The sequence below is a fragment of the Loxodonta africana genome, chromosome 7 (genome assembly GCF_030014295.1).
Source record: "Loxodonta africana isolate mLoxAfr1 chromosome 7, mLoxAfr1.hap2, whole genome shotgun sequence".
Taxonomy (NCBI): domain Eukaryota; kingdom Metazoa; phylum Chordata; class Mammalia; order Proboscidea; family Elephantidae; genus Loxodonta; species Loxodonta africana.
The window spans coordinates 128,034,392-128,051,946 of NC_087348.1; the positions used below are offsets into that span (position 1 = coordinate 128,034,392).

The following is a 17,555-nucleotide window of genomic DNA, read 5'->3' on the forward strand; positions in this document are numbered from 1 at the left end:
TATGTGGCAATAAAGGCAAACTAGAGTCCAATCAGGCCTCTGATTAAGGAAACAGGACTAACTCCCATGTAGCCCATCTCCATTCTGCATGCTTTTTTAACAAACTGGGCAAATTTTGTGACAGAAACAGAAAAGAATGGAAAGTAAAAGCTAAAACAGGGTCCATGACCATTCTTGCCACTTTGGTTACAAGTTCTTGAAGAGAGAAGGATAATACTTACTGCTGTTGCAAAATGGTGAATAACAGCAATGGAGATACAGGCATCACAAGACTCACTGCGGATTGGTACTGCCAACGCATCACAGACAAAGGCCTGATATTGCCTCTCCCTACAGATGGCCACGAGGTTTTGGCTACGGTCACAACCAATCTATAATAGAGAAAGAATTTCAAACATTTGGTTTAAACACTATGAGAAAATAAGAGCTATGGGTTTATTGCATACCTTAATTAGACAGATTTCATACTCATTGTGAAATGGGCTGAATTATCAGCTCTTACAGCCCAGTACGAAGCTGAAATATATATGAGTGGCAGTGTTTATTATCTCAACAAGTATCAAACAGAACTCAAATTAATGAATGGGAACAAATTTGACTATAATAAAAACAATAGTGATAGAAATGGGAGGTCCTAATTTGCATCTAATTGATCACTGTTCAGAATCTGGATCTTTCTGTAATACCACACATTAAAAAAACGGAAATTATCCCATAAACATTGACACTTAGTCCTTCAGAGGAAGCTACGTATATGATGACGTAAGGAATTGCTCATTATTATAAATACTATATTGTGATGGCACATAGTAGCAGGAGGATGATGGATTTTTTTTCTGCTTCTTAAACCCTGGTGGGGTAGTGGTGAAGTGCTATGGCTGCTAACCAAGAGGTCGGCAGTTCAAATCTGCCAGGCACTCCTTGGAAACTCTATGGGGCAATTCTACTCTGTCCTATAGGGTCGCTATAAGTTGGAATCGACTCGACGGCACTGGGTTTTTATACTTGCTAACATGTATAAATTTTACACTCACACAAAAAAAATCTCAAAATGAGTAAAATAATTTATTTCATTATTTTAAAGCTACTGAGTCTTGTTCTGCTAAATGCCTGATATGTATCAAGAATAAAGTACTGAATTCAAAATTTGTAAAATACTATTTAATTAAATCTTTTGGTACCACCAAGCCACCCTATGGGAATGAGGGCACTGAAGGCAGCTAGCAGCATGCTGTCGTCTCCCTTAGCAGGTGAGGCCTAATGTGCCTTATGCCTGTCTGGTTCTGTGGAAGGAGTCTAGGGCTAGGACTTCCCCTCCGCTCTCTAGTTTTGTTTTTGTATTCATGTAGTTCTAAGAATTTTCTTTCTCTCCATCTACACACACACACACACACACACACACACACACAGAGCAATGAACACATGTAAAGTGGGGAAGGAATGGGAGGGGCTGAAGAAACGTTAGATCACCAATTAATAATTATCCCTAGATATTTCTTCTTACTCTAATCTCTATAATAGGGAAAATAAATATATAAGCAGATTTAGCCAAACAGAAATGGTCACTGCAAGCTTATATTTACTTATTTAATTTTTTGATCTAAATAAGTACTGATCTTTAGAGTTCCCTCATCCCTTCTGAGAATAAAGGACCTAAATCTTCATGTCAACACACCACATTGAGTTAAATCACATTGCCATACTAATCATACTTAATATGAGTTTGTTCAATTTCCAATCAGAATTAAACAGCTCCTATATTCTATCCCAGATCTATATTAATTTCTAGGATAGAATAAAAAGTACCAAGCTAGAGGTAAAGTATAGCAATCTTCCCTGATCCATATTCAAGATGGAAAAGTACTATAGGGCCTATTAATAACAACAGTGGAGTGGCAAGATTCTCAATTAATAGCTCCCTCTGCTAATCAGGAAACCCTAGTGGCGCAGTAGTTAAGAGCTATGGCTGCTAACCAAAAGGTCAGCAGTTTGTCCCCCAGGCGCTCCTTGGAAACAGTTCTACCCTGTCCTAAGGGTCGCCATGAGTCGGAATTGACTAGATGGCAACAGGTTTGGTTTGTTTTTTGGTTTTACCCATGTAAGATAAAAGCCTGGCTTATTAATTTTACTTATTTTCATCCATATTCTATGCCACTCAGCCAACAGACACAATACCCAAAGGAAAATACTACTCAAATAATAAGCTTATTATATTTTGGTGCTAGCTAGCTTTCGTTACAATCAAATTCCATTCATGGGATCAGAGGTTTCAAGTATGCCCAGCTCTGACAAACAGCTGTACCTTGCTAAGAGTCCACAGGAAGAAATCAAACTTGCCTAGGCAACAAATTCTCCAGAGATAGAGCCCAGTATTTTCTGAAGAAGAAAGTTATTATCTGAGAATCAGAGACAGAATAAGAACAGGAGCCAAGCAAAGCAAGAGAAAATCGCCCTCTCCTTCCCGCCAGGCATTCGTGGTTGTTAGTCCACAGCGCTCCTTTCCAATGGGAAAGCAGGGAGAGCTTCAGTACTAACGCGTCAGGTCAGCTGCAGACTGCCCACTGACCTCGACTCACGCCTACCTCAGTACCTGCACTTATTTTGCCTGAGTCTTCCATACACTACAGTCAGATCATCACTATTTTTTCACTTCTCTTATTTTTACACCAAGAATAGTACCAAACATTTGAAAGGAGCCCTGGTGGTGCATGGGTAAGCACTTGGTTCGAATTCGCCCACAGGTCTGCAGGAGAAAGACCTGGCGATCTGCTTCTATGAAGATTACAGCCTAGAAAACCCTACAGGGCAGTTATACTTTGCCACATGAGGTCACTATGAGTCAAAATCGACTCAGTGGCACATTAGTTCATAACAGGAGCAACAACAGCAAAATGTTGTATAATGTTAACAACAGGATAGAGAATGGCTTATTTTAGATATCCCCATCTATTCAAGGAATTATGTAAAGTTACATGTTTCTGTGCGTTGGAAGGAGAACAATGACATAAAAAGGCATATTGGGCTTAAACTATATACCTTTGATCCTATATAATTTTTTAGACTCTTCAATAAAGCATTAAATACGCAATTCTGGAATTATAGGTAAAGTTAAAAAAAATTCAAACTAGCAATCAAAGTTGCAAACTAAAATAAAGCTCCATTTTTCTCCTATTAAACTACTAAATATTTCAAAACCTAAATATACCAGTGTGATAGAAGTGTGATAAAACTTATTCTCATATAGTGCTGGTGACAGTACAATTTGGCAAACCATTTTTTAAAATTTGTATTGTGCTTTAAGTGAAAGTTTACAAATCAAGTCAGTCTCTCATACAAAAATTTATACACACTTTGCTATATACTCCTAGTTGCCCTCCCCCTAGTGAGACAGCATAATCCCTCTCTCCACCCTGTACTTCTGTGTCCATTCAGCCAGCTCTGTTTCCCTCTGCCTTTTCATGTCCCCTCCAGACAAGAGCTGCCCACATAGTCTCATGTGTCCACTTGAGCCAAGAAGCTCACTCCTCACCAGTATCAGTCCAATTCCTGTCTGAAGAGTTGGCTTTGGGAATGGTTCCTGTCTTGGGCTAACAGAAAGTCTGGGGACCATGACCTCCGGGGTCCTTCTAGTCTCAGTTAGATCTTTAAGTGTGGTCTTTTTACGAGAATTTGAGGTCTACATCCCACCGCTCTCCTGCTCCTTCAGAGATTCTCTGTTGTGTTGCCTGTCAGGGTAGTCATTGGTTGTGGCCAGGCACCATCTAGTTCTTCTGGTCTCAGGATGATGTAGTCTCTGGATTATGTGGCCCTTTCTGTCTCTTGGACTCATGATTACTTTGTGTCATTGGTGTTCTTCATTCTCCTTTGCTCCACGTGGGTTGAGACCAATTGATGCATCTTAGATGGCCGCTTGCTTGTGTTTAAGACCCCAGACACCACTCTCCAAAGTGGGCTGCAGAATGTTTTCTTAATAGATTTTATTACATCAATTGACCTAGATGTCCCCTGAAACCATGGTCCCCGAATCCCCGCCCCTGCTACTCCGGCCTTCACAAAGTGTTTGGTTTATTCAGGAAACTTCTTTGCTTTTGGTTTAGTCCAGTTGTGCTGACCTCTCCTGTATTGTGTGTTGTCCTTCCCTTCACCTAAAATAGTTCTTACCTACTATCTAATTAGTGAATACCCCTCTCCCTTCCACCCTCCCCACTCTCATAACCATCAAAGAATATTTTCTTCTCTGTTTAAACTATTTCTTGAGTTCTTATAATAGTGGTCTCATATAATATCTGTCCTTTTACAACTGACTAATTTCACTCAGCATAATGCCCTCCAGATTCCTCCATGTTATGAAATGTTTCAAAGATCCATCATTTTTCTTTATCGATGCATAATATTCCATTGTGTGAATATACCGTAATTTATTTATCCATTCATCCGTTGATGGGTAACATGGTTGCTTCCATCTTTCTGCTATTGTAAACAGTGCTGCAATGAACATGGGTGTGCATATATCTGGCAAACCACTTTTTTAAGGAAGATAAAAATGTTCACAATGTTTTACCCAATAATTATATGCTTCTAAAATTTCTCATAACACAAAACATGGAAATAAACTAAACAGGTTAATAATAACTAATTACTGATTACCTACTATGTATTAGTTTCTTTGTACTAGTACACTTAATCTTCATAACACACCCTTGTTAGGTATTATTATCTCCATACTGCAGATGAGAAAAGTGACTCCAAATAGAAAAGTAATTTGCCCTAAGTTGAACAGTAGCTTAGTGATGGAGCAGGAATTCAAATCTGGGTCTTTCTCGCTACAACTCTCCATGTTCTTCCTTTTTCTCACATTGTCTCTCAATATACATGTTCATTACACTGTTATTTATAATAGCTCCAAACTGAAAACAACCAAAATGTCCACAACATCTACTTAATGAAACAGTAAAAAGTCCAGGAATTTTATAAGACTACATATCAAAATGTAAATATTAAGTAATAAAGGTGAGTTATCAAATTGCAGACTATTATATAAAACATTCATAGGAAAAACATTGGGAGCATATTCATCACAATAAACTGGTTGATTAGGGTGACAGAATTATGAGTGAGTACCTTTCCTTTCACCCATATTGTAAATTATGGTTATACTATTTTTATTTCTAAAAAATATAATTTTAAAAAATATGAAGAAAATATGCACTTGTAGGAACACCAGACTGGCAGCACATAGTTTAAAGTGCAGAGAAATGGGCAAAGGCGGTAAGTATAGTGATAAGAACACACCAAATTCTAGATCTGACCTCTGGCTTCACCAATAACTAGCTATACAACCCAGGAAATCTACTTAGTATCTCTAAGCCTCTGTTTTCTCTTTTTAAAAAATAATAGGACTATCTGCTTCTAAGGGTTAATGTAAGAATTAAATGAAATGATGCATATTAAATATTTTACTAACCACAGAAGTACAATGCAAATGTTAGTTATTATTACTGTATGGAAGAATGGGTAAACAAAAACTCTTGTCCTAAATTCTGGATATGAAGAACAATCTGCGTGTGATGGTTAACACTGTCAACTTGACTAGGCTATAATTCTCAGTGGTTTGGCAAACACTATGCATCACCTTCCATTTTGTGATCTGATGTGAGTAGTCCATCAGTTGGAAGAGGAGTTTCCTTGGGGTGTAGCCTGTATTCATGACATAAACGAATGTTCTGGCAAAGCTCGCTCTCTCAGTCCTGCATTTGTCTCATAAGCCTCTGATCTCTGCTTCTTGGAATGTGGGAAGTCTTCAGCCTGCTGCCTGACCTGCAGATTTTGGATTCTCCAGCTCCTGCAACCCCGTGAGCCAGCAGCCTGCTATCCGATCTGCAGATTTGGGGTTCCTTAGTCCCTGCAACCATGTGAGTCAAAAGAAGCCTGCAGCCTGTAGTCTGACACCCCACACACAGATTTAGGACTTGCCAGCCTCCACAATTACATGAGCCATTTCCTTGAAATGAATCTCTGTATATATACTTATATATGCTATTTATATATATGTCAATCTCTCCCTATATATTTATATATATGCTTCACTGATTTTGCTCCTCTAGAGAACTCAGCCTAAGACACTATGTACCTTAAAGGTATCTTACATGAGTTAAGGCTCACCCATTCTGAGGCTGTCACATCCTTCAAGGCTGTAGAACACAGCACTGTATATACTCCTGGTTTTCAAGTAAGAAATGAAAGGTAAATTCACAGGTATACTTCTCATCATTCAACGAACCACTTATAAGCTTCTACTGTGTGCCAAGTAAGTGGAGAACAAAACAGACATGATTCCTGCCATCTCTGAGCCTATAGTCTGGTGTTCTGTCACCAAAGCTAGTCTTCAAGATGTCTGTTGGCAAGTGCCGTAGAGCATGAACTCTGAAGTTGGAGATATAAGTTCTAATGCTTTCCCTAACAGTATGAGAACTTGGGTATGTCACAACCTATCTGAGCCTCAGTTTTCTTATTTGTAAAATGAAGATAGAAATACTAATCTCATAGACTATGTATGTGAGAAAACACAACACCGTACCTGGCATAAAGAAGATGCTTGAAAATGTTAGTTTTCTTTCCTCCGCTGGAGTAATCAATATAGTTTAAAAAAAATCAAGGTACAAAGAGGTCTTTATGAACAAATCCTCCAATTCTTATCATTATAAATAAACTTCTGGTAGTATCAAGTATGAGATTTACAATACCAACTATTTGCAGCAACAAAGAAAATCCATACCATGCATTAAGTAATTATCAAGGAAAAAAACTTGAACGGAATGTGTTCCGAGACCAAAGCACAGCGCAATCACTTACCGAATGAGCCCGGCCGAGATCAGGATACGTATGTCTTACCTGTTATTGGTAATGTTTATATTACATAAGTCTCTTCAAGGTATAAAATCTTGCTTATAAAATTTAACTCTGAAAAGAAGGCAAGCAACTAGTGCTGATGATACAAATGAAGAGTCAAAACTGTTCCTTGCCAGAAAATAGAAATTTTGAATTAATGAGAACAGCAAGGCCAGTGGCTCAGCTCTATGATAAAAAGTTTTGCCACATATACTTCTTACAGAAATGAAAAACAGTTCATAAAGCTATTTCCATGAGAGCTCAAGCTAGTATAAAAAATGGATTTTGTTAAGGAAATTTGGATGTAACAGTGATACTAATAATTTTTTAGATTTTCAGGCTATCCCCATTTGACAAAAAACGAATAACTCAGGGCAAGTCTCATGAATGTCAAGAAATGCACATACTTTTATGCTCAAAGATGATTGCTCAAAACAGACTCAAATAACATAGCTCCATTCAGGATGGAGCCTCAGCAGCTTAAAAAAACAGGCTTCCCTTTTCTCATAGATAATTCCAATTCTGTTATAATGACAGCCTTAACTCCAACCAGGCTAGTTTTCATTCATTCATGAGCCATAGAGCCTTCCCTGGAGGTTAGACAATGAAGTAGGCTCTGGAGAACAGCAGAGAGAAAGGAATGCATGCAGACCTCCCACTGATAAAATGAACAAGGACAATGGAGAGGCAGATAGATGTACATGTGATTTTCCAGTCCTTCCAAAAATCTGAATCAGCTTCAGGTTTCTGGTTCAGTTTTCTGTTTATCAAGAAATCATTCTCTCAATTGTAACAGGATAATGGTATCATTATGACTAAGTTAGTAAGGTTCACTTTACCCTAGTGTCACTGTCACAAATGATACTTAATTAGCATTTTTGGACAGTACTTAGAGATTAAAGTACCAGAAAATATTACTTTTTTCTGTGTTTAAAGTTGTGTTTTTAAGTGGCACATCAAAAATCTACTTCCTCTCCAACATGAACAAACAATTCACTAGACCTTATTCTTTATAAACAAAAATGTAGTTGTAAACATGATGACACTATATGAATATCAATGTCTTATTTTGATGAAAAGCTATTCTTTCACCTGCCTCCGAATGCATAAACTCTACCTTTCCTCAAATGCAGTAATAACTTCCTTCATACAGGTGTACAGTATCTAGGATGGGATAAAAATAAAGATTATAAGCAATCTGACAAACTACAATAACCCATGAATGTAGACTGCTCTTCATTCTCTTTATCTACTCCTTTACTCAAGTCCTTCCTCCCCTAATCGTGAGAAAAGGAAGCTCCAGTCCTCACATTAAAAAAAAAAAAAAAACCATTGCTGAGTCGACTTCAATTCATAGCAACCCTATAGGACAGAGTAGAACTGCCCTATAGTTTCCAAGGGGGGCCTGGTGGATTCGAAATGCCAACCTTTTGGTTAGCAGCCATAGCTCTTAACCACTACGCCATCAGGGTTTTCGGTCCTCACATAGCAGTGTTGATGTGAGTATTTACAACAGTGCAGTAGAGTAGGAAGGACTTCCAACCTCAGGCACAGCAGGGAAAAAGTGGTCCACTGAAAAAAAGTTATAGCACTAAAACAGAAACTTCGAAGTCAGAAATGGGTTCAGCCCTGGGTCTAGCATTGTGACCTTGGTCAAGTTAATTAATCATTTATCTGAGCCTTAGTTTACTCAGTAGTAAGATATGAATAAGTAACCTTTTTCTCCCCCCTAAGAATACTGCATTTGGAGCCAGAAGACATAGATTCAGGTTCCAGTTACATCACCTAATTATATGGCTTTGTTTATAAAAAGCGGATAAAAACATCCTCTTCATTTTTCTCACACTTAGGAGTAACTAAGCAAAGTTTCTACAAAATCCTTTCTGCTCTCTAGAGAGTTTCATAAATGTAAGATAGTTTTACTGAGAAAATAATCTTACTTGGAAACAAAATCTACAAAGGTGGGAAAAACCCCACAAAATATGGCATGTCCATAAATTTCTGGGGTGGGGGGAGGGAAAAGAATGGGAGTGCTCATTAATTTTCAATCTGTTTGTTATAAATCTTTTGTAATGTCATTTCATAAACAGACTGTCATTGAGCATAAAGAAATTAAAGGGAGTCTCATGCTTTCAGAGGTACAGGCTTCACGTTCTGGGGCAGTACTTAAAAATTACCAGAAATTAGCAGGGAGATTAAGTACATGGAAGTGAAACAACTAGAACAGAAATAATGCAAATGTTGACACAATGTAACCAATGTCACCAATCACTGTGACCAGAAACTGCAGAATGGGAGTAGGTTTTGCTGTGTATATTTTCATCAAAAATAAAATTTAAAAATTAATTAATTAAAAAAAACTACCTGGAATTAAAGAATTCTGATTATCATAAAACAAATCTTATAAATATAGGAGATAATTTTTCTTCAATTAAATATCTGTAAACTATACTAATTTTTTATAAGATCAAGAAAAATTATTAATAGTTCTCTAATTTAAGATGAAAACGAAGATGTCACAATAGTATTCATTATAATTTTCAATTCTGAAGAAACATTTGAACTGGAAAGTTTATTTTTTATTTACATGACCTGACAAATAGCATTGTATCATCAGGAAGACAGATACTGATAACCACTGAAAATAAGGAAAAAAGTCATAAACAAAAATTACTTACCATATGTAATTCTTTATTAATGCCAAGATATTTTCCATTTCCACATCCAATATCAGCCACTACTGAACCACTCGGCAAAGCTTTTAAAAACTCCACGATACGCGGCCAAGGAGTGTGTCTCGTGCTGCTGAAATGCCCAGCAATCTCTTCATAAACTCGATGGACATACTCCTGCTCCAGCTGTGTGGCTTCTCTATCGCTCTCTGGAACTGAGGGGGGAGCCTCTTTTCTCTGGCTGTCACAGACTAAGGGGTAATCTAAATGAAAAAATAAGGCAATATAAATCTTTCTTTTTTATCCAAATGATACATAATGAATCCAGTTTTCTCAAAAGAAATTTTGGTGCTTAAGAGAGGTAGGCTCTGAATTATCAGCTGCAATTCTGCATCTGCCTTGTAATGAGGATGTCTATTTCATTTTGGGATTAAAACGCCGAAACCAGACCAGCTGCCACGGATTTCAGCTCGTGGTGAACCCAGCGTGTCAAGGTAGAACTGTGCGGATTAAAACGCCGAAACCAGACCAGCTGCCACGGGCTCCAGCTCATGGTGAACCCAGCGTGTCAAGGTAGAACTGTGTGGATTAAAACGCCGAAACCAGACCAGCTGCCACGGATTCCAGCTCGTGGTGAACCCAGCGTGTGTCAAGGTAGAACTGTGTGGATTAAAACGCCGAAACCAGACCAGCTGCCACGGATTCCAGCTCGTGGTGAACCCAGCGTGTGTCAAGGTAGAACTGTGCGGATTAAAACGCCGAAACCAGACCAGCTGCCACGGATTCCAGCTCGTGGTGAACCCAGCGTGTGTCAAGGTAGAACTGTGTGGATTAAAACGCCGAAACCAGACCAGCTGCCACGGATTCCAGCTCGTGGTGAACCCAGCGTGTGTCAAGGTAGAACTGTGCGGATTAAAACGCCAAAACCAGACCAGCTGCCACGGACTCCAGCTCGTGGTGAACCCAGCGTGTGTCAAGGCAGAACTGTGCTCCGCGGGTTCAGTGCTCATCTTTTGGAAGCAGACTGCCAGGACTTTCTCCTGAGGCACCTCTGAGTGGATCTGAACCACCACACTTCAGGTTAGCAGCCAAGCTCTTGATTGTTTGTACCACCCAGGGACACCCAAATATAACTGGAAGATGCCAAACCTTAGGAAAGCCTAGAATGGGATGTGCGTGTCTAGCCACTAATAATATGTGAAATGCTAAACATTCTAATTTGGTATTTAAGAGCAGCTCCAGAGACATCTAGGTCAACTGGCATAACAAAGTGTATTAAGAAAATGTTATGCACCCCACTTTGGTGAGTGGTGTCTGGGGTCTTAAAAGCTAGCAAGTGGCCATCTAAGATGCATTGACTGGTCCCAACCCACCTGGAACAAAGGAGAATGCAGAACACTGAGGACACAAGGAAAATATTAGCCCAACAGACAAAAAGGGCCATATAAACCAGAGACTCCATCAGCCTGAGAACTAGATGGTGCCCGGCTACCACCAATGACTGACCTGTCAGGGAACACAAGAGACAGTCCTGACGGAGCAGGAGAAAAGTGGGGTACAGAACTCAAATTCTAGTAAAAAGGCCAGACTTAATGGTCTGACTACGACTGCGGGAACCCCAGAAGACACAGCCCCTGGACTTTCTGTTAACAGAGAACTAAAACCATTCCTGGAGCCAATTCTTCAGACAAAGATTAGGATGGACTATAAGACATAAAATGATACTCATGAAGAGTGTGCTTCTTAGTTCAGGTAGATAGATGAGACTAAATGGGCAGCTCCTGTCCGGAGGCGAGAAGAGAAGGCAGAAAAGGACAGGAGCTGGTTGAACGGACACAGGAAATCTGGGGTGGAAAGAAGTGTGCTGTCACATTACAGGGAGAGGAACTAGGGTCACAGAGCAATGTGTGTGTAAGTTTTTACATGAGAAACTAACTTGAGCTGTAAACTTTCGCTTAAAGCACAACGAAAAAAAAAAAAAGAGTAGCCCCAGAAAGCTTGAGAGCTCTAAAACATACATGTAGATACAGATGGCTTACATTATGTCCATTAAATTAGAATTACAATTACACTACAATGTATATTACAATTACCCTAAATTGATCTCTGTAATGACAATTTTATTTTCTTGGAAATCATGAACATCTAAGTTCCCTAGGTGGCGAGCGGTCTGCGATCGGCTGCTAACCTAAACGTTGCCGGTTCAAACCCACCCAGCAGCTCTGCACAAGAAAGGCCTGATGAACTGCTTCTATAAAGATTACAGCCAATAAAACCCTATGGAGCAGTTCTATTTTCTATACATGAGGTCTTCATGAGTCAGAATCGACTCTATATTAACAGGTTTGGGTTGTTTTTTTAATTGTCTAAAAGGAGGAGCAACCCTTGTCATTTAAAAATCCACAAGTTTTGACCAAAAGTATCCAAACAATGACCTTGAACTTAAAAAAAAATCTGTAAACTGAATGCCCAACGGGAGCTTCTTATGGTACCACTTACATTTAACAAATGCCCATAGAAAAGAAAATCTGCATAAGAAATCTGCAAAGACTTTCAGTCCCTAGGACCCAAGTTTATTTTTCTGTGCCTTTTAAAGCTCATGACAGTGTTAGATAGTCACCAAATACTAAATAAACACTGCTTAACTGATTTCAAAAAATGTTTTAAGTCCTCAGTGACACTTTTAGCAAAAGAAACAAAAACCTGTTTTAAACTCAGCTGTCAATTCAGATAACAAATATAAAGATTTCAAGTTTTCTAACAGGATAACATCTTGTAGGTATAATAAGGGTTTTTAATTTAAAATATTTTTATGATCATGACTGAATCAAAAGGCTTATTGCTAGATACTGCCCATAATTGAAAACCCAGGATATAAAAAGGGCTTTACTATCACTCTCATTATAAAATATTATTTATAAAATGAAAGAAGTTTTGGTTAATTGAGTCCACGTAACCCAGGGCACAATGTACTTGTACAGACAATTCAGAACAGCATCCTCCTGACAAGGTTTGGGCACTTGTTTTATTCCCTTCCAGGTTTCCAAACTGACCAGAACATAAATCATTGTTGATTCTCCGAGAGTTATTAACAACTGTCATCTCAGACTTCTCTGTTGGGTTAATGAGAAGTAATTCTGACAAGCTTTTTCCAACAAAGTCTATTTTTCGCCCAAGTGATACTTCACTGTCCTACAACTGTAGCACTCTTAACTGTGATTTCAATAAATAAAGTATTAAAATAATAAAATATAATCAAATACTAAGTTTGAGGAAAATAAATAAGATGCAGCCCCTGTATTCAAGAAATATTAGCTCTAATGGAGATGGTTAAGTATATAAATACAAGGCAGAATACAGGCAATGCCATTACAGAAGTTAAAAGAAAGTTCTCCTTGGTTTCAACGATACTTAAAGGATTTTCAAACTGGATTTACTTACTCCATTTTACAGTAGAAACAAATTATATACTTACTACAATTACAAGGTGTTTGTCTCACTTTTCTAAATGTGAATGACGTTCGTATTCCCCTCTTGCTTAAAGTTAGGTCTCCAACATCACTGATGATAATTCCACTTTTGTGACTCTCAGATGCTTGAACAGTATCAAATTTTCTAGGTGTGATCCTAAAGCCAATTAAAAAAAAAAAAAAAAAAAGCCAATAGCCAAAATAATTTATTTAATACTGTATACATAAAAGTATTTCAGGCTTTTTAAAAATATTAAGGGAACACATCTAGATTTTATTGCAAATATTGTTTTGGATTCCTTCAATTATAGAGAGAGTAAAGAAAGTCTCTGCCTTTAGGGAAGTTATATTCCAGTATAAAAATATTAAAAGAACGTGTAACTAACAAGTAATTCAAGGTGAAAATAGAATAACAGTAAATATTTAATTAATACAAATCAAAGCTGGGGGGGGGAGAAACAGTAAAAACAATTAAATGGTCAGTTTAAACCCAAGATCAGTAACTACATTAGATGTAAAAGGACTAAACACTCTGAATAAAGAACAAAGACTGACAGACTGGATTGAAAAAAATAAATCCAACCATATGCTGATTACAAGAGATACAGCTTAAAGATAAGGACAGAGAATGGTTGAAAATAAAAAAATAGGAAAAAAAAATATATATGAAAACACAATTATTTTGCATACACCAAGCAAAACCAAAAGTGGTACAGTTATATTAATCAAAGCAGTCCTTAAAACAAGAAGTATTACCAGAGATAAAATGGATATTTCATAGTAACAGCATCAGCCCAACAGAGATATATAAAAATCCTATATTTCGTATACACCTGAATAATAAAATAGCCCCAAAATACATTGAGCACAAAGTGAGAAAACGCTAAAAGAAGAAATAGACAAATACACAACTACTGACGGAATTTTTAATACATCTTTCTCAGTAACAAAAATCCAGCTGAGGATCAAGGACATCAACATCAGGAAACAAAAGAGGATGGAACAAAAGGGTATGTAATCAACTTTTTTTTTTTGGAACATTCTATTGTTGTTTAGCTGAAAGTTTACAGAGCAAGTTAGTTTCCCATTCAACAATTTATTTTAGTTTCGTGACATTGGTTGCAAACCCCTGAACATGTCAGCATTCTTCTTTCTTCCTCCCTAGGTCCCCCATGCCCACTCGCCCAGCTTTCTTGCCCCTACTGTCCTTCTGAACTTAGTTTTTGGGCAAATGCTATCCTTTGAGTCTTGTATCATATAGCTGGGGAACCCTGGTAGCGTAGTGGTTAAGTGCTACGACTGCTAACCAAAGTGTCAGCAGTTCAAATCCTCCAGGTGCTCCTTGGAAACTCTATGGGGCAGTTCTACTCTGTCCTATAGGGTCACTATGAGTCAGAATTGACTGGTCTGCACTGGGTTTGGTTTTTTTGGTTATCATACAGCTGATTGTTCTGAAGGGCACATTCCTCACTAGTGTTAATGTTCATTTTATAGGCCTGCCTATTGTATGGCTATTATGTGATCTCTAGGAGTGATTTCAGTTCCAAGTTTGAAGGGTATATAAGGGCCATAGTCTCAGGAGTTCCACCAGTCTCTATCAGACCAGTAAGTCTGACCTTATTATGAGTCTGAATTTTGTTCTACATGTCTCTCCCACTCTGTCCCTGACCTACTATTGTGGTCCCAGTCAGAGCAGTCACTAGGGGTAGCCAGGCACCATTTAGTTCTTCTGATCTCAAGCACATATAATCAACTCTTAAATTGGGTAATACAAATACAATAAGTAAAACAAAGATTGAAAAATAAAAAGGGAGCGGTACAAGCCATTGTGGATTGTAAGAAGGTTTAAAAGAGATCCTTAAAGTTAGATCAACTTTTTGAATGGGAAAAAAGGAATTATTTGGTAATCTTCCCTTTCAAAGTTTAGATTTGTTGTTTATTTGATAAAACTTTTCCTTCACCCAAGGAAATTCCCTTGTGTACCCTTCCAGTCAATCTTTCCCACCTTGAAACAATCACTGTTCTGATTTCTATCAGTATGGTTTCACCTGTTCCTGAATTTCATATACAGTGCATACTATTTTGTATCTGGCTTTGTCCATTTAACATAATGATTTTTAGATTATTCTTGTTGTATGTGTTAGTAGGTCATTCCCTTTTTATTGCTGATTAACACTGCATTGTACAAGCACATCACAATTTATTTACCCAAACTCTGCTGACAGACATTTTGGTGTTCCCAATTTGGGACTAATATAAATAAAGTTGCTGTGACCATTACTGTACATACCTTTTTTAGATACGTATTTTTATTACTCAAGTAAATACCTAGGAGTGAAAACGGTGGATCATAAGGTAAGAAACAGCCCGTTTTTCAAGACAGTTGTCCAGCTTTATACTCTCACTAGTAACACGTGAAAACGTCAGACTGCTCGGCATCCTCGGCAACACTTGGTATTATCTGAGGTTTTAATTTCAGCCATTTTAGTGGGTGGCAAGTGGTATCAAATTGTGCTTTAACTTGCATTTCTCTGAGGATTAATGACGGTGTAGACCTTCCTGTGTGCTTATTAGTCATTTATAGATCCTTTTTGGGTAAAGGATCTGTTCATTCTTTTATTTAATCCTTTGCTAGATGCACACATTATGGATATTTTTTCCCCACGTGTGGCTTGCCTCTTCATTTCTTAATGGTATCTTTAGATGAGCAGAAGTTTTCTTAAATTTTAATGCAGTCTAATTTGTTAATTTTTTTTTATCATGGTTAAGTGCTTTCTGTAATCTTTCTAAAAAAATGTTTGCCTGCCCAAGGCTGCAAAAATATTCTCCTGTATTTTGTTCTAGGCATTCTATAGTACTGCTCTTACATTTAAATCTTCGATCTACACAAATTGATTTTGCGAACGGTAATGAAGTAGGGACCGGTGCTCATTTTGTCTTCCACGGGGATGCCCCGTGTTCCAGGTAATGAAGTAGGGACCGCTGCTCATTTTGTCTTCCACGGGGATGGCCCGTGTTCCAGGTAATGAAGTAGGGACCGCTGCTCATTTTGTCTTCCACGGGGATGGCCCGTGTTCCAGGTAATGAAGTAGGGACCGCTGCTCATTTTGTCTTCCACGGGGATGGCCCGTGTTCCAGGTAATGAAGTAGGGACCGCTGCTCATTTTGTCTTCCACGGGGATGGCCCGTGTTCCAGGTAATGAAGTAGGGACCGCTGCTCATTTTGTCTTCCACGGGGATGGCCCGTGTTCCAGGTAATGAAGTAGGGACCGCTGCTCATTTTGTCTTCCATGGGGATGGCCCGTGTTCCAGCCCCGTATGCTGAAGAATTTCTTTTCTGCATTCAGTTGCGTTGATATCTTTGTCAAAAATCAACTGACCTTCTATGTGTGCATGTATTTATGGACTCTATTCTGTTCCACTGATCTTTTTGTCTGCCTGTACACTAATACTACAATCTTTTGATTACCGTAGCTTTATAATAAGTCTTAAAAATCAGGTAGAATAAATTCCCCAACATTATTCTTTCATATATCGGTTAAAATATTACCTAGATTAAAATTGTTTTTAAATATGCTGATTACCTATAACCCAACCTTCCACAGAAAACCACTATTAATATTTTTTTCTTTTTATTGTGCTTTAAGTGAAAGTTTACAAGTCAGTCCCTCACACAAAAATTTATATACACCTTTCTATATACTCCTAATTGGTCTCCCCCAAATGAGACGGCATATTCCCTCCCCGCTCCCTCCACTCTCTCTGTGTCCATTCAGCCAGCTTCTGACCTCATCTGCCCTCTCATCTCCCCTCCAAACAAGAAATGCCAACACAGTCTCATGTGTCTACTTGATCCAAGAAGCTCATTCTTCACCAGTATCATTTTCTATCCCATTGTCCAGTCCAATCCCTGTCTGAAGAGTTGGCATAAGGAATCGTTCCTGTCCTGGACCAACAGAAGGTCTGGGGACCATGACCACCAGGGTCCTTTTAGTCTCAGTCAGGCCATTAAGTCTGGTCTTTTTATGAGGATTTGGGGTCTGCATACCACTGCTCTCCTGCTCCCTCAAGGGTTCTCTGTTGTATTCCCTGCCAGGGCAGTCATCGGTTGTAGCCGGGCACCATCTAGTTCTTCTGGTCTCAGGCTGATGTAGTTTCTGATTTATGTGGCCCTTTCTGTCTCTTAGACTCATAATTACCTTGTGTCTTTGGTGTTCTTCATTCTCCTTTGCTCCAGGTGGGTTGAGACCAATTGATGCATCTTAGATGGTTGCTTGCTAGCTTTTAAGACCCCAGACGCCCCTCTCCAAAGTGGGATGCAGAATGAAAAAACTACTATTAATATTTAAAGGAAACCCTGGTGGCGTTAACAGTAAAATATGTTTTGAACAAGAGAATAATGTGATGAAAATGATGGCTACGTAGAGTCTATTGCACATTCTTCACTGTTGCTGTTTTTACAATCCTTTAAAAATCTAAAAACCATTATATTTGGTGCAAGTTTTTTTTTTTTTTAATATTTTAT

At 38.3% G+C, this 17,555-nt stretch overlaps 1 protein-coding gene across 4 annotated transcripts in view; it reads right to left on the bottom strand.

Moving 5' to 3' along the window:
* Window positions 1-17,555, bottom strand: part of ALKBH8 (alkB homolog 8, tRNA methyltransferase) — a 56,681-nt gene that overhangs the window by 4,520 nt on the left and 34,606 nt on the right. For all 4 annotated transcript variants that reach the window (XM_064288872.1, XM_023554750.2, XM_064288870.1 and 1 more), the window contains exons 9-11: window positions 13,036-13,187; window positions 9,567-9,823; window positions 222-371 (exon numbers count right to left, since the gene is read on the bottom strand). In XM_064288872.1, coding sequence (XP_064144942.1) covers window positions 222-371; window positions 9,567-9,823; window positions 13,036-13,187 — 559 coding nt within the window. The remainder of the gene's footprint in view (window positions 1-221; window positions 372-9,566; window positions 9,824-13,035; window positions 13,188-17,555) is intronic.